Below are 25,166 nucleotides of genomic sequence, written 5' to 3'. Positions count from 1 at the left end.
GTATTCTTTCTTTCTTTCCTTTCTTTTTTCCTTTCCTTTCCTTTTTTTTCTTTTCTTTTCTCAATGGTGCAATTGAAGTTCTGCTTCTTTATTTTTAATGTTGCATTAAGGATATACTCCCTTTTTATAACTCTGTAGTCTATTAAATTCGGGGTAGAGTCAGGGCAAGTGGACGGAGGTAAGCATTTCCTGGCTGGATGCCTTTCCTGATCCTATGTGGCCTTCACAGCGTATCATTTTTTCTTAGCACCCAAGTAGACAAACATCTGCTGCTACCTAGGATTGAACTCTCAACTGATAGAACTCTCAAGTGGGAGTCGAGCATCTTCACCACTAGACTGCCATGACACCAAATATACATAATTGTAAACATGGATGATATTTAAATCAGACCATGAGGGGTGCTTGGTGCTCTCTGAATTTGCTTGTTTTCTTGCAGAGGTTTCATTACCCAAACTAGGTAGCACTGATGATATTACCTAGTTTGTGGTTGTAAGGTCCCAAAATACACTTGAGTCACCAGAATGCCAAAGAGAGAGACTCAAGACGAGGCTTGCAAAAAAACAGATTTTATTTATGGCCAAAAACAAAATACTGGGTGGAACTATATCCAGAACATACAGATACAATGCATGTGAGGAGATAGCCACACCTTGGGGAAGGTATGGCGTCCTTTTATACCCTCAGAGACGTCAGCTTAGTACCCAACTCTGGCCTCCCAATCCAGGCCCGTGCATTCCTTGTTGCCCTGCAAGGGGGAATAGAAACTTCCCAATTAGTCTTCTTGAGCATTTCTTTGTTTACTCAATTGGCCACTTAGGCCCCCTGCCCCTGGAAGGTAGGAGTCTATCCAGATCAACATAAATTAAGACTGAGATACTACCATGCTCTTAGATGGCACAAGAAAGAAACAGGGAGAAGATTAATATGGGTTCAGGTCAAATGGCAGGGACATATGTTTGACAAATACCAGATACATTACAGGCCTAATAACAGAATATGTTTGTTACAGGAGATACAAATATAAAGGCATAATATATGTGATACAAATACAAAGGCATATGTGTATTACAAGAACCTAATGGTTACAGAATCTAGTATACCAGTATATCATATCCTAGCATTATTTATTATATCCTTATTATTGTTTCCCTTCAGGGTAATGAAATGCCTGCAAGAAAACAAGCAAGCTCAGAGAGCACCAAGGACCCTTTATGTCAACCCAGAGCTACAAATATTCTACTTTGTACTAGATCACAGTCACACTATCGTGGTCACTGCAGACAAATTTCAAAACCTGTGATTCAGCTAGGCTTTGGACCACACTTTTCTGCTTTCAGCCTTTGCTATTTTCAGTCACAAATCACGGTTAAAATAACATAAAGCAAATCTGTTTAGGGGAGTGGTGAAATCCAATTTTTTTTTAGTACCGGTTCTGCGGGCTTGGCAGGGAAAGGATACTGCAAAATCTCCATTCCCACCCCACTCTGGGGCCAGCCAGAGGTGATATTTGCCGGTTCTCTGAACTACTCAAAATTTCTGCTACCAGTTCTCCCAACTGCTCAAAATTTCCGCTACCGGTTCTCCAGAAGCTGTCAGAACCTGCTGGAATTCACCCCTGGTTTAGGGAGAGGGAAGATTGGACGGCCACTTCTGCGGATCTCGGTCTCACCTTTGACTCGGGAAGGCTTGCCGCTAAGACCCAAAGCGCGCCCGCCAATCGCTTGCTCTGAATTTCGTACCGAATTCACCCCCGCTCAAAGTTCTTCTCGGTCCACGCACTTGGACGTGGCGTTAAGCAATCATTAACAGCTTCGGGAATGTTAGAAGCGGTTGGCGCTATTTCTCATTCATCTCTACGGCACAACCAGCAGGCCTGCAAAAAAGGCGCCTCTACCGATGGCGGATCTAAGTGGACTTAAGAGGGCAACTTTTCAGAAGAGCCGTTCCAATCCCAGCCAAACTCAAATCCCAAACTCAGCAAAAAGGCGCCCTTCCGAAGGGGCCGAAAGAGCAGCTGCATGTTGCAATGGACGCTTCTGGTATTGGGCTGCCGGCACACCTCACCCACCCACCCACACACCCACCAACCCCCGCTGCCTGGTTTGGCAATCGAGGCGGCGCTTGATTCATTTATGAAGCCCCTCCCAGACGGAGTCTACCTCTTTAGGTTGCAGAGCCCCGTTTCCCGCGAAGCGAAGAGTCCGCAGCGTTAGCAACGGAGCCGAGGAGCCGCCAGCGCCATGCCGATGATTCTGGGCTACTGGGACATTAGAGGGGTGAGTTGCTCGGGCAAAAAACAAAAACCGAGCTGGCTTTGCTTTCCCCGGTTGCCGTGCAGGACCTGCTGCTCTCTTCTCTCGCTGCTGCCACCGGCGGGGCTCCAGGTTGGAGCCGAGGCGTGCAGGGAAAGCGGCCGCCTCTCCTGCAGGGCGCCGTTTGAAAAGACGGTGAGATTCCCGCGCCCCAGTAAGGCCTTTCTCTGCCTGCGGGCGAATGGAAGGAGAGGCGGCGTTTCCGCGGGCTTCTCCTGACCTTTCTCCGGTTCCCGGCGGGGGCATTGAAAGCCTGGCTGCTTTGCAAGACCAGCTGGGTTTGTCTTACAGGCGGGCGTTTGTTTCATTGGGGGAGGGGGGAGGCCTGCTTCGGTCTCCTGCGCCTGCAGACCGAGTGAGCCCGCTGCCCGAAACGAGTTTTTTTTTCTTCCAGCGGGGCCCCTTCTTTGTCTCGGGGAGAGGAGAGGGGGTGTACCCGACCTATTGAATAAAATTGGCAGTTGGATCTAAATAAACGTTGCCGGAATTGCGGTGCGGAGGGGAAGCGATGGTTCACGGTTAAAGCCAGGGGTGAAATCCAAATTTCCTCCCTACCGGTTCTGTGGCCGCGGCTTGGTGGTCATGGCAAGGGGAAGGATATTGCAAAGTCTCCATTCCCACCCCACTCCAGGGGAAGGATACTTCAAAATCACCATTCCCTCCTCTCCTGGGGGAAGGATATTGCAAAATCTCCATTCCCACCCCACTCTGGGGCCAGCCAGAGGTGGTATTTGTCGGTTCTCCGAACTACTCAAAATTTCCACTACCGGTTCTCCACAACCTGTCAGAACCTGCTGGATTTCACCCCTGGTTAAAGCGGATTTAACATTTTCAAGGTGGCTTTTTTACATTTCCTCCTGCCCACTTGGTTTTCACAATGAAATCAGGTGGTCATTCCCGGAGGAATCCCTCTTTTTCCTGTCCCATAGATAAAGGTGTGGGAACGTTAGAATAGAATAGAATTCTTTATTGGCCAAGTGTGATTAGACACACAAGGTGCATACGATCTCGGTGTACATAAAAGAAAAGATACATTTGTCAAGAATCATAAGGTACAACACTTAATGATAGTCATAGAGAACAAATAAGCAATCGAATCATATTAGGAAACAGTCAATATAAATCTTAAGGATACCAGCAACAAGGTTACAGTCATACAGTCATAAGTGGGAGGAGATGGGTGAGAGGATTTTCAATAAGTAAGTTCAATAAATTGAATAAACAACCTTCCAGATTGCCTATTACCTCCTGCCTTCCAAGATTGCAGCTTAAAGTCCAGAAGGAAATCCTTTTTTGTTTGTTCTGTTATTCACAAAAGAAAATCCGCCACCCAAGAAGGACATTTAGTGTGGCTCCTGGTCCAAAAGAGTTGCATGCCCCATCTATGTGTGAATACAATGGAATTGGAAAAACGGTGACTACTATGTGTTTTAAAATGTTTGGAACAGAAATCTCACTTATTTGTACTGATGAGATTGGAGGATATATAAACCCTCTGTCTGAACCATTGCTCCCCTTGGTTCCCCCTATAATTTTTATATTGATAAAGAAAAATAAGTTTTGTTGGAAGCATTGGAAAATATTGACGGAGCTCAAAGAACCATGAACAGGATTTAAGTAGCAGAGTTTCCTGTTCAAGTGGCTCTTGCTTATCCAGCCTAAATGGGGGTCAGGAGTTCAGTCTCAAGGAGGAAGAAAAATTGAGAAGAAACTCGAAATAACCCTGCCTTGATTTTCCTTGGTATGAGATGGAGTAGTGAGGAACTCTTGATAGAGGCTTTCAAAGTGCCTGTCATTCTACGCAGTAAGAATAAAGAGCATTCCTGAAATATCTACTGTGTCCATTTCTTGGCCCTGTTTACCTCAACGGGCTCTCATCAGATCTCTTCGCATCTTGTGAAAAATTACCCCACCTGTCTGATGGCTGGTTTGCTTCTTTTCTTTACAGCTTGCCCATAGCATTCGATTGATGCTTGAATACACAGGAACACCTTATGAAGATAAGTTTTACAGCTGTGGAGAAGGTTTGTGTGACTTGCCAAGTTTCATTTGTACTGAAGTCCTCTCCTCCCCCTTGTTTTCTTCTGTGAATATAACTTGTTGACTGTAAATATTAGCTCAGCTCTTCATTCAAAAGAAACACTCTTCGTTTCTAGGTTTTGAGTATTCCCAAGAATGTGAGAAATTGTTCTTGCTCTACACGAATGTATAAATGGTTAGAGTAGAAGAAAAGCAGAGTAAATTATATAAACATTCCTTAAGTTACCTAAGGTAGAGTGGTGCGCGCACAATAATTAGATGGAGCTGTTCATTGAAGGCTGGGCTGTTATTTAACTGTTGTATTGGAACTTTTCCAGATGATCTCTTAGTGCAGTGATGGATAACCTTTTTGCCATCGCGTGCCAGGAGAGGGGGGGTGGAGGAGGGTTGCGCGCACACGTGCCTACACCGATAATTCTATGCGCCCTGCCCTGCGCGCAACCCCCGCTCTCACCCTCCCTGCTCCTGGCACGTGATGGCCTGGTAGGCCCATTTTTTTTTCTTACCTGGTTCCAGATCCTCTCTATTTATCTGGGAAGAGCGAAAACAGCCTTTCTCGTTCCCTCGGAGGCCCTCCAAAGGCTCTAGGAGTCTCTGGAGGCTGGGGACAGCAAAAAAGTCACTTCCTGTCCCACCGGGAATTGGGAAATGGGCCGTTTTAGGCCTTTGAGGGCCTCCGAGGGAGTGGGAAAGGCTGTTTTCGCCTTCCGCAGATGCATAGAGAGGATCTGGAGCCACGTAAGAAAGAAAAATGGGCCTCCCCCAGCCCCTCCGGAGGCAGGAAACCGCCTGTTTCCCTACTTCTGGTGGGCCCAGAAGGCCCGAAAATCAGTTGGCCAGCATGCGCATGCGCACCAGAGCTCAACTGGCATGCCCAATGATATGGCTACGCGTGCCACCTGTGGCACGCGTACCATAGGTTCACCATCACGGTCTTAGTGCAATATTATGGGCCTCTTTCCAAAGCCATTATCTTAAGATATTGTTCCTTTATATAACAACAGGCTCCTTATATCCATTCATCATCTCAGGCCGCTCACTTATTTTGGCATACGTTGCCCTTAGAACTAGGTTCATCCAGACTATCATCTCATTAGGGAGACCTCTGGCTCATAATGATGTTTGGGTGCCTATCGGTAAATGATTCTAATATACCTATCGTTTTAGCTATTTGTTGCCAAAAATCACAGAAATTATTACATAATAATTTTGTTCAGCATTGCACATTTCAGTGCTCTTGAGTTGGCTTTAGGCAAGTCTTATGGAGTATAATAGTGTTCTTCTAATGAAAGTTCAAGTCAAGGATGTTACATAATTTTTATCACTACAATTGCAGGTTTCTAATCCAGTAGAATATTTTCATTTATCTCTGTTGATTCTTGGTCTCTCTACCTGGATACTAAGGCACTCGAAGGCCTTACCTGTTTCCCATTCCTTCTCTCTAACCTTGCTCTTTTATATTTATGCCCATGCACTGCTCTGTAAGATTTCTTCGTTTTATTTGCAAGTTACTTTCAGGTCAACTTTAGTAAAATAGGTATTAAAGATGTGGGTGGAAATTTTGGTGTTAATTCTGTGATAGCTTGAGGTGCTCCCTCCCCAGTCCTCATTTACAGTGTTCTTCTGACACCTTCCCACAAGTTAATAGGGAAGCCTGGGAAGCTTGTAGGGAGAAAGGGGGTCGATGGGGGTCATATGACCACAGCAGCAGTTCTGAGCATGCTGGTAGCCACCTCATTATATTGGCACCAAATTCTCTTCTTCAAATAGGGCCTCTAAATCTAAGAAATAAACCACTCTAATTATTTATTGTGCCAAATATTTATGGGGTTTTCCATTTATCCACCTGGGGAGGATGATTTCTTCATGTGGCTTGATCTTGCCAAATTGTTTCCTTGAAACAACTTGTAGAATGTTACATGATGTTCTGGGGAATATTCTTGATATGAAACCAAGAATTCAGATGACCCACAGAAGTCTCACAATATACACTGCTCAAAAAAATAAAGGGAACACAAGCAGAAGACATCCGAGATCTGAATAAATGAAATAGCCTTATTAAATACTTTGTTCTTTACATACAGTAGTTTTGTGTTCCCTTTAGTTGTTTGAGCAGTGTATAAACTACTTAGTTTGTAAAGAACAAAGTATTTAATAAGGCTATTTCATTCATTCAGATCTCGGATGTCTTCTGCTTGTGTTCCCTTTATTTTTTTGAGCAGTATATTTAACCAGGTCAACTGAAGGCTTAATGGCTGTTAACAGCATGCTAAGCTTGGCTTGCTTACCTCTGTTAATCTTTGTTTTGTGATTTGATGTGTTATATAAACCTAGCCCATTTAGTTACTTTATGGTTCAGTGCAATGGACAAACTCCAAAACTTGGATTAATTCGGTAGCCAAGCTATGCTTATCATGCAACCAGTCATTAAATGGCAGAGGTAAACTTGTCAGCATTTGGTATGGTACTTGCTAAAACTGGGTCAGGAAAAGCATGCACTTTTTGGCATTTCCTAAAATTGATTGCTTTGTCTAATGAAAGGTAAGCAGTTTATATCTTATTTAAATTTTCTGGCTGTCTGAACTTTCTATCTCCCATTTTCTACAGCTCCAGATTATGATAAAAGTCAATGGATCAATGAAAAAGAAAAATTGGGGCTGGACTTTCCTAATGTAAGTAACTGTATGCATAATGGTTGGGAAGAATATCTTCTCAATATGCTGTTTTCTATGGTATTTACATATGAGGACTTGGATAAAGAGGATAGCTGAAGGACAATTAGATAGAGAACGATCATGTGAAAGCCTAACATGGCAAAGATTTGTTCTTAAGCAGTTCATTCTGTCTACTTTCCAGCTTCCATACTTAATTGATGGCAAGACCAAATTGACACAGAGTAATGCTATTCTCAGGTACATCGCACGCAAGCACCATCTTTGTAAGTATACCTGAGCTCTTTTGGAAGCTGAACTGGCTGATTAAGACATGTTTCTGATGCCCAATATTTCTCATCTCTCTATACTATCTGCAGGCGGCAAAACTGAGGAAGAACTTACCAGAGTGGACATGCTGGAGAATCAAGTGATGGATTTCCGTATGGGCTTGGTGATGATTTGCTACAATCCTGACTTTGTGAGTTGAATCACCTTCATTTCCATTTTCTAGTAAACCGGAATAAAGAAATATTGCCGTGTAATGGTGTACGAACTAAAGACTGGATCCAATTATAACACAGAAAACGTATTTACTCGGTGTGTCTTTGAAGGTTTCCTGTGGCAAGTGTATAAAAGTGATGTGTAAGCATCTGCCAATATCTCTGTCAATTTTCTGGGAATCAAGATGGAGAGGGTTTTTTTAAGGGCTATTGCCTGTATTCAGGCATTAACAAATTTGGAAAAGTCTACATGTGAAACCTCCAGATATGAACCTCCCAGTTCATGATGTTGATCTCTGCACACACTTCCATGTTAAATTTAGATATCTGCTGATATTTGAAATCAATATGTGAATATCTGCAATGGGGAATTGTGTTGTGTGTTTGCATAATGCTCCAAATAATAAACATGTCAACTAGCTCTCTCAAAGTTAAAATGCAAAGGAATTTTCGTTCACTTTTCAGTAGAATTGCTGTAGAGATATGAGTTATGTTTGCTGGTCATACTTGCTGCTCACATTGCACATATTGCTATAGTGGTTGGACTGGAAGGAATACATTTTATGTGATCCAAAGGTACTGTCAAATAGTTCGGTACTGCTGTAATGCCATCAGAACATAAGGAGTAACTTTGGCTTCCTCTGATGGCTCTTGGATGGAGCATGTCAAATTCCATAACTGTTGGGTAGAAACAAGCAGCGTTCTCAATTCCGTTTTGTCTACTTGCTTGTTTTGCAGGAGAAACTCAAGCCTGGATATTTGGAGCAGTTACCAGGGAAACTGAAACTTTTCTCCCAGTTTTTGGGAGATAGAAAGTGGTTTGCCGGGGATAAGGTACATGCATAGCCATACCTGGGTTTCTTTGGGCAGGTCTGATCTTTTTGGTGACTCACTATTGATTTTTTTCCCCCCAGATCACATTTGTAGACTTTCTCATGTATGATGTACTTGATCAAAACCGCATGCTTGAACCCAAGTGCCTTGATCAATTCAAGAATCTTCAAGATTTTCTGACCCGTTTTGAGGTTAGCTTTGGCTTCATGAAATTTGCTGGCTTTGTGGATCTTGTGACTTAGTTTACTGGGTTTTGGCAGGAACTGACAGATTAACCCACAGTATTTATCTGTTTGCTAGATTGAGGCCCAAATTGGCATGGGCAGAAATATATGGAAAATACTATCCTTATGGTATGGACTACTGTCCCTTTAGTATATGAAACAAGCACCAGAAGGCTTGGTGGTAAATTCCCTTCCATACTTTTATTTGACATACATTTTCCTATGATGAACTGGTTGCTAACAGTGCAAGGATTTTAAAGTCTACTACCAACAGTGCAAGGATTTTAAAGTTTGCTACCAAGCAAAGCTGGCTGAGCAACTCTAGTATTTGAAGTCCACAAGTCTTAAAGTTGCCAAGGTTGGAGACCCCGATCTAGAATGTATTTTTTAGTGTAGAAGAAATGTGTGTGGTTGCCCTGATGGTGGGTTTATTGGGTGGTTGGTAGGAGTATGCCTCCTTGAGCTTTTGGCTTACCAACAACTTCTCTCAGTCTCCTAAATATTTCTTTTGTCTGCATCCTCAGGCCCTTGAGAAAATTGCTGCTTACATGAGTTCCAGCCGCTTTATGAAAACTCCAATTAACAATAAGATGGCCAAATGGTGTAACAAGAAAGCATAAAGAAAAAAAATCTTTGTTGCTGGATGAGATATTTTCCCCTTTTTCTCCATTCTTGTCTTAGGTGGAGTTGATAAGAAAAAGAATGGTGTTTCTGTAGAATTGTGATGTTTAGGTATTTGGAAGGCAGCAGTGCTCAATAAAGTATCTTGGAATTACTTTGTAATGTTGTCCTGTTTGTTACACTATCACATACTTTTGACTTGTAGTCTCTCACACCTCCTGTTTTATCCCTGTGTTTTAATGTAATTCACATGAATGTGCCTTTATCTATGAAGAACTGCTTTCATGTGTGCTCAAAGCTGATTGGCTGTTGACCTTTGGCTAAAATGAGAACAGCAGAGAAGAAATATGAAAGGCTACTAATTTTATTTTCCATTACATATGAGAAATATTTAAATAAGATGGATTAAACAAAATAATAAGTTAGAAGAACACTAGCAGCCTCTGAAAACTGTATTCTGATTTACTTAAAGTGTGTTCCTGAAAATTGAATCATTTGCAAACCCAAAATTTACAAGCTGTCAAATCCTGGGAATAATCTCACATGAATACACATGCACAATTTGGAATTAATCGAAACATAATTACTTTCATAGAAGGGAAGTTCATTGATTATTTTTTAAACAATCACTTCATTTTTCTGCCCAACTTCTCTCTAACGTGTTCTAGCATGAATCAGTGAAAGTATTTCTAAACTGACAAATGGAGAAATTAAAGTAAACCTGATATACTCATATTCATAATACACTCATAAAATGGTATATTTCAACCAGTAAATACATTGAATCATTTTCTTCATTTCTAATCCAGAAGTGTGAAAGAGCATCAGAAGGAATGAACAATCTGACTCCTCTATTTCCAAGCAAAATGTTCTTGTCCTAAACTATGTTTGTACATAATGATGAAAGTTGGAAAGTAGGTCAATACTCTTAAGACATGAGGAGGCACAGTGATTAGAATGCAGTACTCCTGCTGACGGCTGGCTGCCTGCGGTTTGGCAGTTCGATTCTCACCAGGCTCAAGGTTGACTCAGCCTTCCCTCCTTCCGAGGTCAGTAAAATGACCCAGATTGTTGGGAGCAATATGCTGACCGTAAACCGCTTGGAAAGAGTAAAGCACTGCAAAGCGGTATATAAGTCTAAGTGGAGGTGCTATTGCTATTATCCAAAAAGAATCTGCTTATCTGTGTGTAGCACTCAAATGGTTGGGGTGAGGATGAAAATAATGGTCTGGCTTGCTGGAGCGTTTTCATTAAGTGGATAATCTGCCAATCCTTGGGAAAAGATCAATTATTGTTTTAAGAATGTATTAATCTGTGTCTTAACTACAAATCTGGGGATGGAATACCTATTAATACAGTATAATATAGTCTTTTTACACTTTTAATCTTTTGTCCCCTGCTCCAATTATCCTCACTTGGAGAAGACAACAGTATTTCCAAATCAGATTCATTATTCAGAACATCCTGGCTACCTCAAAGTTATCTTTTCAAAGTTCTAAAACCTAAAGGATCCATTTAAGGTTCTATCCTTCACAAATATTTCCTTGATTTAGTATCTTTTCACAGTCAAAAATTGATGAGGTGGTCGATGATAAGGCAGGGCTGCAAGAATCAATGACCCCTCTAAATGTCCCTATTCTGAAAGCCGTAGCCCAATAATAGAAGAGTGTGTCACCACTGTAAAAACAGTCATTTACAGATGTTCCTGAGATCATTCAAAAATGGTAAGCATGTTACTTGCTACAGCATTTACAGAAGCATCTTAAAGCCCTCTTGAAGGCTATTCTTAAACACAGCAATTACAAACTAACTGGAAAATTAGTGGACTGAAGATTACCATGCAACTAATAACATTTTCAGTGAGTTGTGCCATTGATGCAGTGATGATCTCTTCAAAATAGATGATGGAATGGGTTGGGAGATCTGCAAAAGCTAATGCTGAGGACCATTACTGTGAAAAGAAGCACAGAGATTAAACTCTAATTTAAACTAGCAATTTTAAAAAAATTACACAGACTTCATGGAAAATTATGATGGGGTATGTTTAATTTCATCTTGGTATTATGTGAGTTCAGAATTCACTATTCTGCAATTCCCCAACCTGTGGGGAATTCTGGCTTAAGTCATATCCCTTGAAGAGCTCAGGATCATGTACTGTATGGAAGTAAATATACTTTTATCCTCATAGCAATATTGTAGTGGGTGTGCATAATAATAGAGGCTAATGTAAGGCCATTTAGTATCACTTTTTTCCCAAGATAAATAGTTGACCTGGAAGAATACTATATATGCTGCTTCATCAGAACAATGAAAGTGTTACCTTCGAAGAAACATTAAGATCGTAGAGCACATTTTTGTGCTACAATTATTTAGATAGAAGTATCCTTGACAGGAAGTACAATAGCAACCGTTAGAAAATACTTAAGATTAGATTCAAGCTGCCTCACTTCTCTTCTTTTTAATAGTCATTCTCTTGCAACAATCTGCTCATAAAACATTGCCAGCAGAATATTACTCTTTGTTCCCTTGTGCTTATTGGGCAATTTTCCTTCACAATACTATCACATGAGTTTATGATATTAAGAGTAAGATGCCAGGAAATGAGTGGTAAAAATGACCCAGTGTTAAATTATGCATTTGGTGTGACTATCTCATGATTTGCATGTAGGAATACATTTATAACAACTGAGCCTTGTTCTTTTAAATTACACAACCAGATTTCCTTATAGACGAAATAAATTGCTAATTGATCATATCTTCCTTAGCTAAATAAGAAAAAACAAGGAGTAAGGAGTAACCTATAGGTAGAGTGATTCCAAATCATCTTTGTAGCCATCTTTGAATGGTTAAACCAAACTTCTTTACCCTGTTTCTGTTTATGATGTTTTAAGTAAAAACAAAAATAAAAAACCTATCAGCTTTCTGCAGCACCATTCCCTACTGGCCATTTGCAAGTCCTGAAGATGTGCTTGCATTCCTGGGCACAGGCTCTTGATTGTTGTTAATATGGTTATTTTAATTGCTGCTTGTTTAGTTTTTATCATAGGTGTTGGCAAAGTACTTATTGTTAAGGCACACCTCTCTTTCAATTCCCCCCTCCCAGAAAGAGTCCATTGGCAGAAGGTCAAATCTGCCAAATCCCTGGTGGGCTTCAGAGGCCAATTCCTTTTTGAATGGACATCTCCTGCCCACAATATCGATCAGATAAAAATCCAAAACAGTCCTGACAACTAATGTTTTAGTTGTTCCTTCATTCAGTGGTGTTATTGAAAAAGAGTGGGAGACTAAATTCCAGTACGAAGCTACATTGACAATATGGTAGCATCGGTAGTGGGTTGCTCCTGGTTTGCCCACCCGCCCAGACGTCATCAAAAACGCTCTGTGCATGTGCAGAAGTGCCACGCACTCACAAAGCGCATGTGTGCACCTGCACGCTACCAATAGCGAACCAGTAGTGCCGTGATTTGAATCCCACTACTGGGTAGCATACTGTATCTTTCAGCAGATATGCTGAGATTGATTCGATGATCAAGTTTTAGACATTGTCTTACCTACAGTGGGGATTTAACTCCTCTAAGCATTGAAAATACTTTTCTTCCCTCTTCCGGGCAGACCATTTTCAGTTCTTCTTGGCTCATCGACAGTAGCTGTCTACCATTTAAGATGCCAAGGGATTTAACTGTGCTGTTGAAACAACCAAAAGGTACATACATAGTGAAATGAGTCACTCTTGAGGAAGACTGAAGAAGAAAGCAGGGTTGGACCTGATTCTATAGACTGTATTTTGTTTATTGGGCCATGTTACAGTGCATCCTTTTTATTGTTGTTGAAAATGAACAATCTGGGTTTCTTAACCATTCTGTGTAGGTAGAGTTGAAAACTGCTGCATGACTGAGAACTGGAACATGGCCCTTCTAGTTCTGACACTTAATCTGTGAGCTTGTTGTGCTTGACTGTAAATGTGGAATCTGGTCTTTCCTGTATAAGTTAGCATTATTGTATTCTATTTAGTTTCTGTTAAACTATCAGCACCTAGAATTATATCTCTAACTTGACATCTTTGGGTCATAATGATAGCATGATTGCTGAGATTAATAGCTGCAGTACACCTGCATGAAAGTTAAGTGTCAAGGGACTAAACAGAGTTGAAAGTGAAGAAGGAGTTTACTACTCCACACAACTCTTCATCTCACGGACATCAAGTATTAGAACAACCAAACCAGTCATGACCAGAATCAGATTTATTGGATTAGTTATTAAAGTGACACCTACATCTTGGAAAAACCTTTTGTCCTGAGCCAAACTGTGACTTCTGCTGGTGAGGAACTTGGCTGGACATCAGTGAAACCTGTTGAAACCTATATATATACAGAGATAACAGGAACAAGATGATTCAGAGGAAAAAAGGATATTCATTGCTCAAACTTCTAAAGGCCTACCTATTTAGAAATAAGTGTAATTACAGCAAATAAGTCACAACAACTGGGCTTGATCTCAATCTTATTTTCTAAGATTGCAAATTTGCAAATTTGAGGAACTGAACTTTCCCTTCTATCAGTCAATCAGAATAGAGGTGGAAGGGACCTTGGAGGTCATCTAGTCCAACCCCCTGCTCAAGCAGGAGACCCTATACCATTTCAGACAAGTGACTGTCCAGTCCTTTCTTAAAAACCTCCAGTGATGAAGCACCTACAACTTCTGACAGCAAGCTGTTCCACTGGTTAATTGTCCTTTCAGTTCTACAGTAGTTCTCAGTGGGTGGTGTATGTGAAAATATAACTAATATAAATTTACAGTAATCTCAAATACCTAAGTGCTGCTGCTAGAAGCTTCAAGTGTGTTGTCTATATTTAGCATAAGTCAGTTCTATACTTACACATTGGTACAGCAGATTGAGAATGTCTGCTTGTACTAAATTACCAATTTAATTTCTCAGTTTTAATTCCAAAAACCCTATACAGTTGGGATGAGACTTCTTGCTATTCCTCCTCCATGAATTTGCAGCTAACTTTATGACACAATCAGAATTCAGGATAATTCATAAGCTTGATATTAAGAAGTGTTCAGTATATGGGCTTCCAATGAGATATAGCCAACGAGAGCTATTCTGTCTGAAGAAAACAGCTGGTTCCAACAGAGTATGCAGAGATGCCCACTTTCCCAGAGAACATATCCTTTTTCTGATTTTGTATCACATTGTCAGTAGAGACCTGCTCCCTAGATATGCCTCAATTTTACACAGCAGGGGAGAAGTGATTATGTGAAATAACACCTAGCATAAAGCATCTGTCTCTGCAATGCCACATGACACAAAAGAAAATGGTACCCACTTGCTCTGGATTGTGTTCATTAGATGTCTGATTCTTAGATTCCAGAATATTATTAGGAATATAACCTTTCTCCCCCGTGGCATTTCTGGCAAGCCACCATCTTTTTCTTTGGTCCAAAATCTAAAAAATAGTAGAGTTCAATTTAACAGAATAACAGAGTTGGAAGGGATCTTGGAGGTCTTCTAAGTTCAACCCCCTGTTCAGGCAGGAAACCCTATACCACTTCAGACAAATGGTTGTCCAATCTCTTCTTACAAACCTCCAGTGTTGGAGCATTCACAACTTCTGGAAGCAAGTTGTTCCACTGATTAATTGTTCTGTCAGAAAAATTCTCCTTAATTCTAGGTTGCTTCTCTCCTTGATTAGTTTCCACCCATTGCTTCTTGTCCTGCCTTCAGATGCTTTGCAGAATAGCTTGACTCCCTCTTCTTTATGGCAACCCCTTAGATATTGGAACACTGCTATCATGTCACTCCTAGTCCTTCTTTTCATTAAACTAGACATACTCAATTCCAGCAACTGTTCTTTATATGTTTTAGCCTCCAGTCCCCTCATCAACTTTATTGTTCTTCTCCATACTCTATCTACAGTCTCTTTTTTCTATCATGGCAACCAAAACTGGACCAGTATACCAAGTGTGATCTTACCAAGGCATTATAGAGTAGTATTGATATGTCACGTAATCTTGATTCTATCCTTCTGATAATGCAGCCTAGTACTGTGTTGGCTTTTTGGGCAGCTGCCACACACTGATGGCTCATATTTAAGTAATTGTCCACTAGGACTCCTCTCACAATTACTACTATTGATCCACCTATACTATAGCTATGCATTTGGTTTTTCTTGCCTAAATGCAGAACATTAGTTTTTTCACCATTAAATTTCATTTTGTTAGCTAGGGTCCAATGTTCAAGTCTGTCAAGATCCTTCTATATCTTAAGCCTATCTTCCGGAGTATTAGCTATTCCTGCCAGTTTGGTGTTGTCTGCAAATTTGATGAGTTCCCCATCTATTCCTTCATCTACATCATTGATGAAGAAGATATGAGGAATTGATGAAGAAGACATGAGAGATAAAAGAATATATTTATTTATATGCCGCGTTCTCCGGAGACTCAGGGCGGCTTACAATGCATTAAGCAATAGCCTTCATACTTTTGTATATACCTGCTTAGTAGGGCTTTCGCCCCCCCAAAGTGGTGTTCTTTTTTTATACAAAGTCAGCTTATTGCCCCCACAATCCGGGTCCTCATTTTACCTACCTCGGAAGAATGGAAGGCTGAGTCAACCTTGAGCCTGGTGAGATTTGAACTCGCAGTAATTGCAGGCAGCTGGCAGCTAAGTGCTATTTAACAATGCTTTAGTCCACTGCTCCACCAAGCTCCTTAAACGTATGGATATAACGCATGTTCTTCATCAATGTATCATTGATGAAAAATATTTGAGATAACTCTTGATAGTTTAAGGAACCCAATACTGAATCTTATTAAAAAGAAGTGTTCAAGGTCTAGCCTTGTGGAATGTAGAAAAAATGAGCCCAGTATTGTTATTATTATTGTTGGAAAGTGTTGTTTAAGAATGCCAGACCCCATTTCTTGTTTTTTTTTTTTTTAAATTACATGTTTTTATTGTACTGTTGTTGTACTATTGTACTGTTCTTGCTGTGGGGTGGGTGGCCGGATATGTTTTTCAAATAAATACATAAATAAAGATGATTCCTGTGCCATTAATACAAGTTCAGAATAACTAGTGTGACCACCAAGTTTCATGATGCATGGCAATAAACGTTAAAAAAATGTTTTAGGGAAACTGTTGGGAAAAGGTTACGAAGAAAAGAATTTGGGTAAAAGGTATCCTAAGGTCTACAGAAATCCACATAACTTAAAGTTACAGATTTGAAAATCTACACTGTTCCCTTCATGTTCTAGCTCAAGAGCCTATGATAATCATTTGCAGCATTGATGACTTCTAGACAAAGATGGCTATTTCAGCCTTCAGTCTTGATTTTATGTAATGATGTGAACTAGCTAGATGCACTATTTTCTATTAAGAATTATTATTATTAGAACTATCTTCTCCTTTTTGGATTTTTTTTTTTTGGTGGTCTTTTATACAGCTTAGAAGAAAATATTTTGGTATAATTTGCTCCCTTTCCTAGTCATGATTGGGCTGCAATTGCTTTGATGGTGTTTATGCAAAGAAGCAAGATAGCTTTTGATCCCATACAGGAGCTTTGGTGGTGAAGAGCACTGTACTTGCCAAGAGACAACCACTGTACTTGCCTATCTACTAAAGGAACAGATTTTCAGTCTTACCTCTAATAGGTCTCCTTTTCTTACAGTGAGCTCTTGGGAATTCCGTGCATGGAAATCAGATACGGCTTGCATGAGTTGTGGAGGATTGGAAGCCCTGAAAAGGAAATGAATCTGCTCTTGAGAACAAAAGTCTGGGAGATGAGCAGCCTGTTCTTCCTTCTTCCTTGTTTCTGTAAAAGACTCACTTGAAAAGAGTTTGCCTCCTTGTCTCTACATGGCCACATCCCTTGTGATGCAGTGTCTACTAGATTCTGTCAAATGTGGGCAAAACCCCTCAGCTGGGGTTGGCCTTTACAGGATTTGAGTAACGTGACTCCCACTTCCCAAAGTCAACACATCTGGCAGCTGAGAATATTATGGATCTCTTATGCACTAAAGCAGCTCTAGCAATAGGGTTCTGATACTTAGGATCCTATTTCTTCCTTTTGTTCTGATTTATGCCAGTTTCAAAGAAGTAATCATGTTAATTTGTTGTAGCAAAAGCCACAACATGGCACGTTAAAGATGAACATGCTGATAAATACGTTAAAAAAAATTGAAAGATAATTTCAATAAAATTCAAAAGTATTGTATCTTGTTCTGTTTTTGTGGTATTTTTGTCCTTAAATATTTTAAACAACTGTAAACCACCCAGAGTTGCTGGGAGCTGAGTAACATACACACACACACACACACACACACACTTAATTTATTATTATTGGTCACACAATCTTCTCCTCTTGCTCCTCCCAGAATACTTTTGTCAGAATTTTAGCTACTCTTTAATTCTTAATTGTATTTCTGCCAGTGTAACTTGAGTAGGATGTAATTTCTAGAGTGAATTTGCATGGGATGTAATTTCTAGAGTGAATTTGATGCAGGGAAATTCTATGTGTCTGCCATTTTCTATTAGAGTCAAAATAATTTCTATGTGGTCACATACGTAAGTTTCATTCCCCAGGAATATTTCCTGTATATCCACTAAAAAGTCTGGTAAGAAAACATACCCATCTGAGGAATTATTCTGGGTTCCATTTGCCTACAAGAAAATAATACAGTTTACTTTAAGTGAAATTAATCATAGGTACACATTAAACAATGTTTTAATAAATGAATGGCTTCAAACGTATGTAACGACAATAGTTGTGATATTTGCTTACATAATTGAACTACATAGGAATCCACTATATTGTTAGTAGCAATAAAATTTTATCTGCTAGAGGATTGCATCTTAGTAATGCATTGTATGTGATAGCAGACTTTGAATTTTGATGGTATAGTAAGCTTTTTCTTTGCAATTGCTAATTGACCTACTGCTTTGCAAATTATGGCAGCCTGGTTCTCTCCAAATATGTTGGAGTTCAGCTCCCATAAGGCCTAGGCAGCAATACTTGTGCTGCATCCATGAGTATCCATCCCAAGATACTGGGAGTTGCAGTTCTCCTTATCTGTAGGCACAAAGTACAGAACAGCTGAGCTGTACAGATGGGCAGAAATATAATGATCATTTGATACATGAGTATTGCCATGAGAATTAACATTGCCCTTGAACAATATATGAAACTGTAAAAAATCTGACTATTTGTGATGAATTTGTGCTGACCTTGTATAGAGCAGGCAAGATACTGCTTTTGCTTTAGAAGCTCATGGCCAGGCACCTGCTCTCCATAATGTGGCTCTCTATTACTTCTGCTCTGCCTGTGGTTGCCTGCCATTCAGGAGTGACTCACCTGAGCCATATTGTTGGATCTCCAAGTAGACCTGGGAGGCATCCATCCATCTGAAAATGTGGGTATATAGGGAGGGAAGGATTGTCCCTTTGGAAATTCTTCCCTGTGAGTAAGAAGACAACTTATTGAGTAATAAAAATTGGGATCAAGCTACAATAGATCCAGATCATCAAGGTGTTTCCTTCAGAATTTGTGTTACAAATCCACTTGAATGACAGGGTTACTGAAAATTATACAGTGAAGAAAATGAAGTCTTAGCAGGGATTAACAGGGATTTCAATGAAGAAGAATCCTGCTAGATTTGACTTAAAGTCCATGTTGCTATCTTTGGCAGTGGCTTTGCATGATGCAATGGCTCTGGCTATAGTACATTATGCAATGGCTGGTATTCTCGTTTGACCTAGTTTCTTACCACATTATACTGTAGAAGCAAACGTATTGCACAAGGCTTGACAACTCTTACCTAGTCTTATTCCAAGCAGTTCCCAAATTCCTCCAAATAGTCTGGTCATCATATTTCAAGGAGCGCCTGAGCAAGTTAATAGCTGCAGGTGTCAGCAACGGTAAGACTACTGTAGAGGCCAAGTTCATCCAGGGACACCTGGATAAAATCTGAGGAGTGAGAATACATGTTATTCAGGGAATACAGCACGACAATTAATCAAGCCTTCGAGGAACAGAAATACTTGCAAGTGGAAGTCACAGGTTTATTGTTACACTTTCTTATGACCCAGGTTTTGATTCATTGAATGCTTCCAAATAGAGCTAAAGTTCTTATTGCTTAACGTTCAGAAGGCAAAGTATAGCTATGTTTTTTTTCTGTATATTGGAATTGTGTTTAGGAAAGGGTGAAAAAAAGGGTAAGAAATGCAGTATGGTTAGAAATGGAGCATGAAGTTATCTGGATTATTTCCTGTATTCCATGAACGAGGCAGAGCAATTGCTTAATCCACACCCTCCCTGGAACCATCTACATAGACATGTTAAAGTGATTTCCACTTGTGTCCTTTTTTGTCTTTAGAGCAGGGGTATCAAACTCAAGGTCCACGGGCCGGATCCAGCCCATAGGATGCTTAGATCTGGCCCACGGGGCCGCCCTGGATACAGCGAAGGAGTGGCCCATGGTGCCTCTACCAATGAAAACGGAGCTGGGCTGTGGGGTCCTGGTGCCCTGGGACCTTGAGGGTCAGGCTGGGCACTTGCCCTTTGCTACCTAGGGCTCTGGACAGCCTGTGCCACTGTCTGGGGGGTGGCCTGAGAGGGACGGCGAGGCTCCTCTGGAGGACAAGGGTTTGGCCCTCTCCCTGGTCTCACCTTCCTCCGCTGGAGACAATGGGTCCCCCCAGCCCTGCTAGAGGCACCCCTGACATGAATGATGCCCATGCCCACCTGCCCCCTGAGGTCAAACACAACTCTGATGCAGCCCTGAAACTCAGCCCTGAGTTTGGGAGGGAGTTTGACACCCCTTCTTTAGAGATTTCTAATGTGTCAGGAAATTTATTCTCATCTGGCCTTCGATAACAGCTGCTTCCCATTTTGTCATCTGTAGAAAATGAGGTATAAACAATGCTGGGAAACATGCAGGACACTTGCATTTTGATCCTGAATATTAAAAAATGTGATTGCTAGAGCATAGAAAACACCTATCAGAATTCTGGAATGCCTAATTGATTTAGGGAAAAAATATATCTCTCTCATGGTAACTACAGTCCGATACTATGTGCACAAAGATGGAAAAACACAGAAATACCCACAATGAAGGAGTCGACTGTGAAGATGGTACAACTTGCAGAAATGACAAAATTGAATTGTTTGATTAATAACATAGGCAATAACTATGTTTACAAAAGATTGAAAACTTGTAATGGACTTTGTAGTTCCTTTTATGAAAGGATCTATATTATGCAATACTAAAGGGGGGAAGTAGTAAAAAATTGTTTGCAATTGCTGTGAAGAAGATTGGAAGCTGCTTCTTAAATTTTCCCTTTTTTCCTTCTTTTCTTTATCTGTACTGTTCCTAGCACTTTATTTTATTTCTTCTACTTTTCTTCTATATATTTTTCTTGTTTATCTTTTAATGAAGTAAAAACTTTCAATAAAACTATATAAGAAAAAAATGCTCTCTATTTACAAATGAATCTTTTAAAAAAAGACAGTCATCAGAAACCTCTGGAATTTCTTGCCTGACTGCTATACTCACAGTTCTTAGAGTGGAGAAGATGAGGGTGACCAATTCAGGAGCACTTGGCTGTTGTATGGTTTGGTCAAGATTCCCCTGCAAAAAAACAAGTACAGTCCCATAATTATTATTTCTCTTTTGAAAATCCAATTCACAGATTGAAGAAGGAGGGAAGTAAACCATTAACTAGACCACATCAGGTTATGGGGTTATTTTTGTACTTCAAGATAGTGTTGACTCCAGCGACTGCCTAGATTACTTCCTGCAATTTTCTTGGCAAAAGTTTGGAAGTAGTTTGCCATCACCTTCTACCTTGAGGGTGTGGAGGGGAGAGAAAGAGAAAGGGGGGGAGGGAGAGAGGTCCAAGATGATGGGTGAACTGATGATTAATTTATTTATGAATTCTAAGGCAGGACTAGAATTCATGGTCTCCCAGTTTCTACTTTTAATGCCTTAATCACTACAACACCTAATGTTCTTATTAGGTAAATTTAAGTAAAGGATGGCACTAAATCAACTTTCCAAAACTTGATGCTTTCCAAGTGGCTATAAAGGCTGGGAATTCTGGGAACCTTGATGCCACCCATTAGGAGGGTGCAAGAATGGAGAAGAAAGGTGGGCTAGGTTTGATTAGAATCTGGGCAAGGAACCTACAATGACTTGCCCTGGTGTTGGTAAAGAGTTTGACCCTCTAATAATCCTATTGAACTTGCTTATTCAGTTAATGCTTAGTTCCTTTCTCAAAGAAAAACAAGTAGGGTGGATTAAAAATTAAACTGGGCGTGGGAAGCACATTTTCGACTGATACTTGGCTCTGGCCAGTGATTCTTGTAAAAAGAAGAAGGCAGGCCTTATCCTGGTTCTTGGCTGGAGAGCGACTTAGTTACATATTGTGCTATGCCATCACATATTTTGGTTTAACACTGGAGTTCTCAACAGTTTTCCTCCCATCTGTAGCCCTCTCCCAGCCTTGTTTTCATCCTATCAACACCTCCCCGCCCCCCCCCCCAAACCAGGTCCCATTACTGGATACAGATAAGGGACAGTTACCGATGTATTTTCTGGCATATACTGTATAAGACAGAACTGCAGTAAACATACTTTACTTTTCTATGGCCCCACCAGCCACCACCCCATTACACGTTTTTTATCCGTGGCCTCCTTAAAATATACTAGGGTGCCCATGGGAATCCCACGATCCTCGGTTGAGAACTGTGGTTTAACAAACAGTATGAACATAGGTTATAAATCAGGGTCTGTTGTGTACTTGTGTAAACACAACCAATTATGATACATTTAACATTTACATTTACATCAGTAAGCAAAACAAAATGGGTGATATATGTGCAGCTAGTAATTACTGGGAACTTGGTCACCTTTCCCCATCATCAATAACACAATTTCAATTATTAGTTGGGAAGGGATGCCGGATATTGGTCCAGGGAACCAAGAGCCAATGGGGACTGCTTCTTTCCTCTCTTTCTAGCAAGGCCATCAGGAAAAAAAAATGAACTTCCCCTTCCTTCACTAGAAGAAAATGCTGTTTTCAAGTGCTGTTCTTCTTAGTTCATTTTTCAGCTCTTTTTCCTCCACTCCCCTTTCTTTATGGGAACTGTTCCGAAAGCTCAGTTAACATGAAGATTAGGCTTATACAACATATTAACCCATAATTAACTGCACAATGACTATCAAATTAATTTTATTTCTTGCTCAACATACTGAACCGTTAATAAAACATACCAGCTAGATTTGGACAACAAACTAAAACAATTTCAGGTTAGTCTAGTATATGACACAGATCTAACCATAGTATTGTTACCAGTAATTTTTTTTCTCCTTCCATTTTTTTAGCAGTAGAAACATAATACTATACGGATTAACAAAGAAAGGGGGAAATCTTATTCTTATCCCTTCTGCTCATTTCTCGGGACCAGATTCTTGCATTCAGCCATTTTAGCTGTCTATGAGAAAAAAACGGAACAGGTAGAATGGGATAATTCAGAGGTGAACAATCAAAACAGGAAAGAATATTGATGCCCCAACTTTGCGGAAGAACACAACTGTGATAGTTATGAAATAAAGAAATAGAAGAAAATGACAGGAGATAAAGATCAGATCACATTTAGGGTCTTAAGATCAAACTAAAGAAGGTTTAAAAAAATCATCAGAAAATTAATTTAGTGGGTAGCTTTTTACAACAGATAAGAGACAGGGGGATTGATCTGTTTATGGATCATAGGAAAGGTTGAAAGATAACGTTTAGGAGCCTTTACTCTTTTCCCAAAATGATCCCAATCTAGATTGTTCCAGTTGTTTTCACTGGGAAATAATTCCAGCGATGCACGTTGGGAGATAGGGAAAGCTTCTGTTCCAAATTACGCAGGGTACCAGTCTGGACTACTTTCCTCATCCTGTTTATCAGGTCTATTCAAGTTTGCAAGCATAACTTTCCGATAAAGCATAGCCTTTATTTGGCTCTCCGATAAAGTCAGATCTGTATCATTTGTGCATCATGCTTGAAAGCATAAATGTGCATAGAATTTTAATTGCGATTTAATTGAGGCTTTCTTTGGGAAACAATTCTCATCTGAAAAGCTGGATTAAATACCAACAAGCACATACAGTTCAGTTCGATACTCTATACAATTACATCTGGTGAATATATAGGTACATTTACAATCCTCCTCTAGTTTCCTAATGTCTTATCTGACTACCATAATTTTTCAGCTGCTTAAAATATTCCTACATTAATAATCCCACAGTGGCAATAAACAGCTACAACTAAACAGAATGGAGCTCTTTGTGCTGCTGCCCTAAATATTTTGTGTTGCGGAATTCATGAAGAGTTCTTTTCATAAGAAATGTAGCCAACTGTATTGGCAATAGAGAAATTTCTGCCAAGGTCAAACCAGTTGCAAACCTACCAGCAAATTGAAACTGTACTTGATCTTCTGGAAGCAGTCTCCAAACTCAGATTCCGAGGGTAATGCTGCCAAACCAGAGAGAAACATTAGTAAACCGATGCAGAAGATAAAAGAAAATAAGATTATAGACAGGTATCTCCACATGCAGGAGATTCAAGATTTACACAGAGAGAGAGAGAGAGAGAGAGAGAGAGAGAGAGAGAGAGAGGGAGGGAGGGAGGGAGAGAGGGAGAACATTTGCACCCAGTTATGTCAAAATAATCAGAACATAACGTTAAATAAACTAATTTAATTCCAACTTTTTTGCTTAGTTAAAAGGCAGTCTAAATTTGAAGATTTGATATAGGATGAGATCAGTGAAATATATAAAGCATACTTTTTTATACGCAAGAAAACTATATGAAAACCTAAGATATGCCATTCCAGCATTGAGAGACATGAAGTCATAGGATTTAAATTGTATGGATCTAGACAGTATGTTATAATCTGGATATTCTTTGTGGACCTTTTGATAAAAAAAAATGAATTTATGTTTATGGTTTTGAAAATTAGATATGATACATTATTTACTAAGAGTCAGGATATAATGAGAGAGAGAGAGAGATCTGTTTATAATTGTACTTATAAGTGTTATACAAACATGCAAGCCTCTTTATATTTTAGTTTTTTCTTTCATTTTTTTTTCTCTTTCTCTTTTGCTTTATTTCAGTTTGTATTCGTCTTATTCTTGTGTTTAAAATTTTCAATAAAATCATATAATAGATTGTATGGATCTAGAACACAATCTATTCAAATGTGAAACTGATGATCTAACAAAAATAGAACTTATCATTAAAATGTGTCTCCATAACAGAGGATTGGTGAACAGTCAATGGAACACCAATGTCTTATAAGTGAACTAGGAAATCTTAAATGATGATGGGCTACACAAAAAAAGTGATCATGGATTATATAATAATATTCAAGAAATTGAAAAACCAAACAGGCTGTATATAGCTCCAAAAGGATATAAATAGAGAGAACTGGTGATAATAGGGGACATGAATTTCACTGTAGGCAAACACACATCTTAGTTGGCTCTTAAGTTAAACCTTCTCTAATGTGAGATGACTAGGATTTACCAGGCAAAACAGTTTGAGATTGTGGTAGAAAATCAAAACCATGACTGAGTGAATGAATGAATGTATATCTGTAGAGGTTCTCAATCATCCAGGTTTTCAGGAGGCAACTGGATTTTCTTGTCTTTTCTTTGAAGATGTTTCACTTCTCATCCAAGAAGCTTCTTCAGCTCTAACTGAATGGTGGGGAATGGAAGGATTTATATTCCTTGCAGACAGCTGGTCATTTGCATCCTTTTTATCCAAGTGCTTCAACGACCCTCTAAAAGGGTGCAAATGACTAGCTGTCTGCAAGGAATATAAATCCTTCCATGCCCCACTATCCTGTCAGAGCTGAAGAAGCTTCTTAGATGAGAAGCTCAGCTGTACATCTCCACCCCAGACCATCCCAACGATGCCTTGGA

At 39.9% G+C, this 25,166-nt stretch overlaps 2 protein-coding genes across 2 annotated transcripts in view; one reads left to right on the top strand and one right to left on the bottom strand.

Annotated features, from left to right (window-relative positions):
• The first annotated feature begins 2,148 nt into the window (after window positions 1-2,148).
• LOC139314124 (glutathione S-transferase Mu 1-like) lies at window positions 2,149-9,342 on the top strand. The gene is made up of 8 exons (XM_070939656.1): window positions 2,149-2,279; window positions 4,264-4,339; window positions 6,963-7,027; window positions 7,212-7,293; window positions 7,387-7,487; window positions 8,248-8,343; window positions 8,424-8,534; window positions 9,092-9,342. The coding sequence occupies exons 1-8, from the start codon at window positions 2,244-2,246 to the stop codon at window positions 9,185-9,187; spliced, it is 663 nt and encodes a 220-aa protein (XP_070795757.1). The 5' UTR covers window positions 2,149-2,243; the 3' UTR covers window positions 9,188-9,342.
• A 1,714-nt stretch (window positions 9,343-11,056) lies between these two features.
• EPS8L3 (EPS8 signaling adaptor L3) overlaps window positions 11,057-25,166 on the bottom strand; it is a 29,623-nt gene continuing 15,513 nt past the window's right edge. Inside the window, exons 11-20 of the mRNA XM_070939655.1 lie at window positions 23,645-23,709; window positions 20,742-20,816; window positions 19,005-19,153; window positions 18,542-18,644; window positions 17,819-17,850; window positions 16,833-16,926; window positions 14,519-14,638; window positions 13,461-13,546; window positions 12,740-12,872; window positions 11,057-11,139 (exon numbers count right to left, since the gene is read on the bottom strand). Coding sequence (XP_070795756.1) covers window positions 12,740-12,872; window positions 13,461-13,546; window positions 14,519-14,638; window positions 16,833-16,926; window positions 17,819-17,850; window positions 18,542-18,644; window positions 19,005-19,153; window positions 20,742-20,816; window positions 23,645-23,709 — 857 coding nt within the window. The 3' untranslated portion in view covers window positions 11,057-11,139. The remainder of the gene's footprint in view (window positions 11,140-12,739; window positions 12,873-13,460; window positions 13,547-14,518; window positions 14,639-16,832; window positions 16,927-17,818; window positions 17,851-18,541; window positions 18,645-19,004; window positions 19,154-20,741; window positions 20,817-23,644; window positions 23,710-25,166) is intronic.

The sequence above is a fragment of the Pituophis catenifer genome, unplaced genomic scaffold (genome assembly GCF_029215685.1).
Source record: "Pituophis catenifer annectens isolate HBS135680 unplaced genomic scaffold, rPitCat1.0.hap2 SCAF_3, whole genome shotgun sequence".
NCBI classification, from domain to species: Eukaryota; Metazoa; Chordata; class Lepidosauria; order Squamata; family Colubridae; genus Pituophis; species Pituophis catenifer.
The sequence above is the reverse complement of the archived record's forward strand: the minus strand, read 5'-3'. Positions and strand labels throughout refer to the sequence as shown.

Coding starts and splice junctions, on each gene's coding strand:
- LOC139314124 (XM_070939656.1), top strand. CDS start 2,244: ATGCCGATGATTCTGGGCTACTGGGACATTAGAGGG. Junction 7,488..8,247: donor TTTGCTACAATCCTGACTTT/GTGAGTTGAATC, acceptor CTTGTTTTGCAG/GAGAAACTCAAGCCTGGATA. Junction 8,535..9,091: donor ATTTTCTGACCCGTTTTGAG/GTTAGCTTTGGC, acceptor CTGCATCCTCAG/GCCCTTGAGAAAATTGCTGC.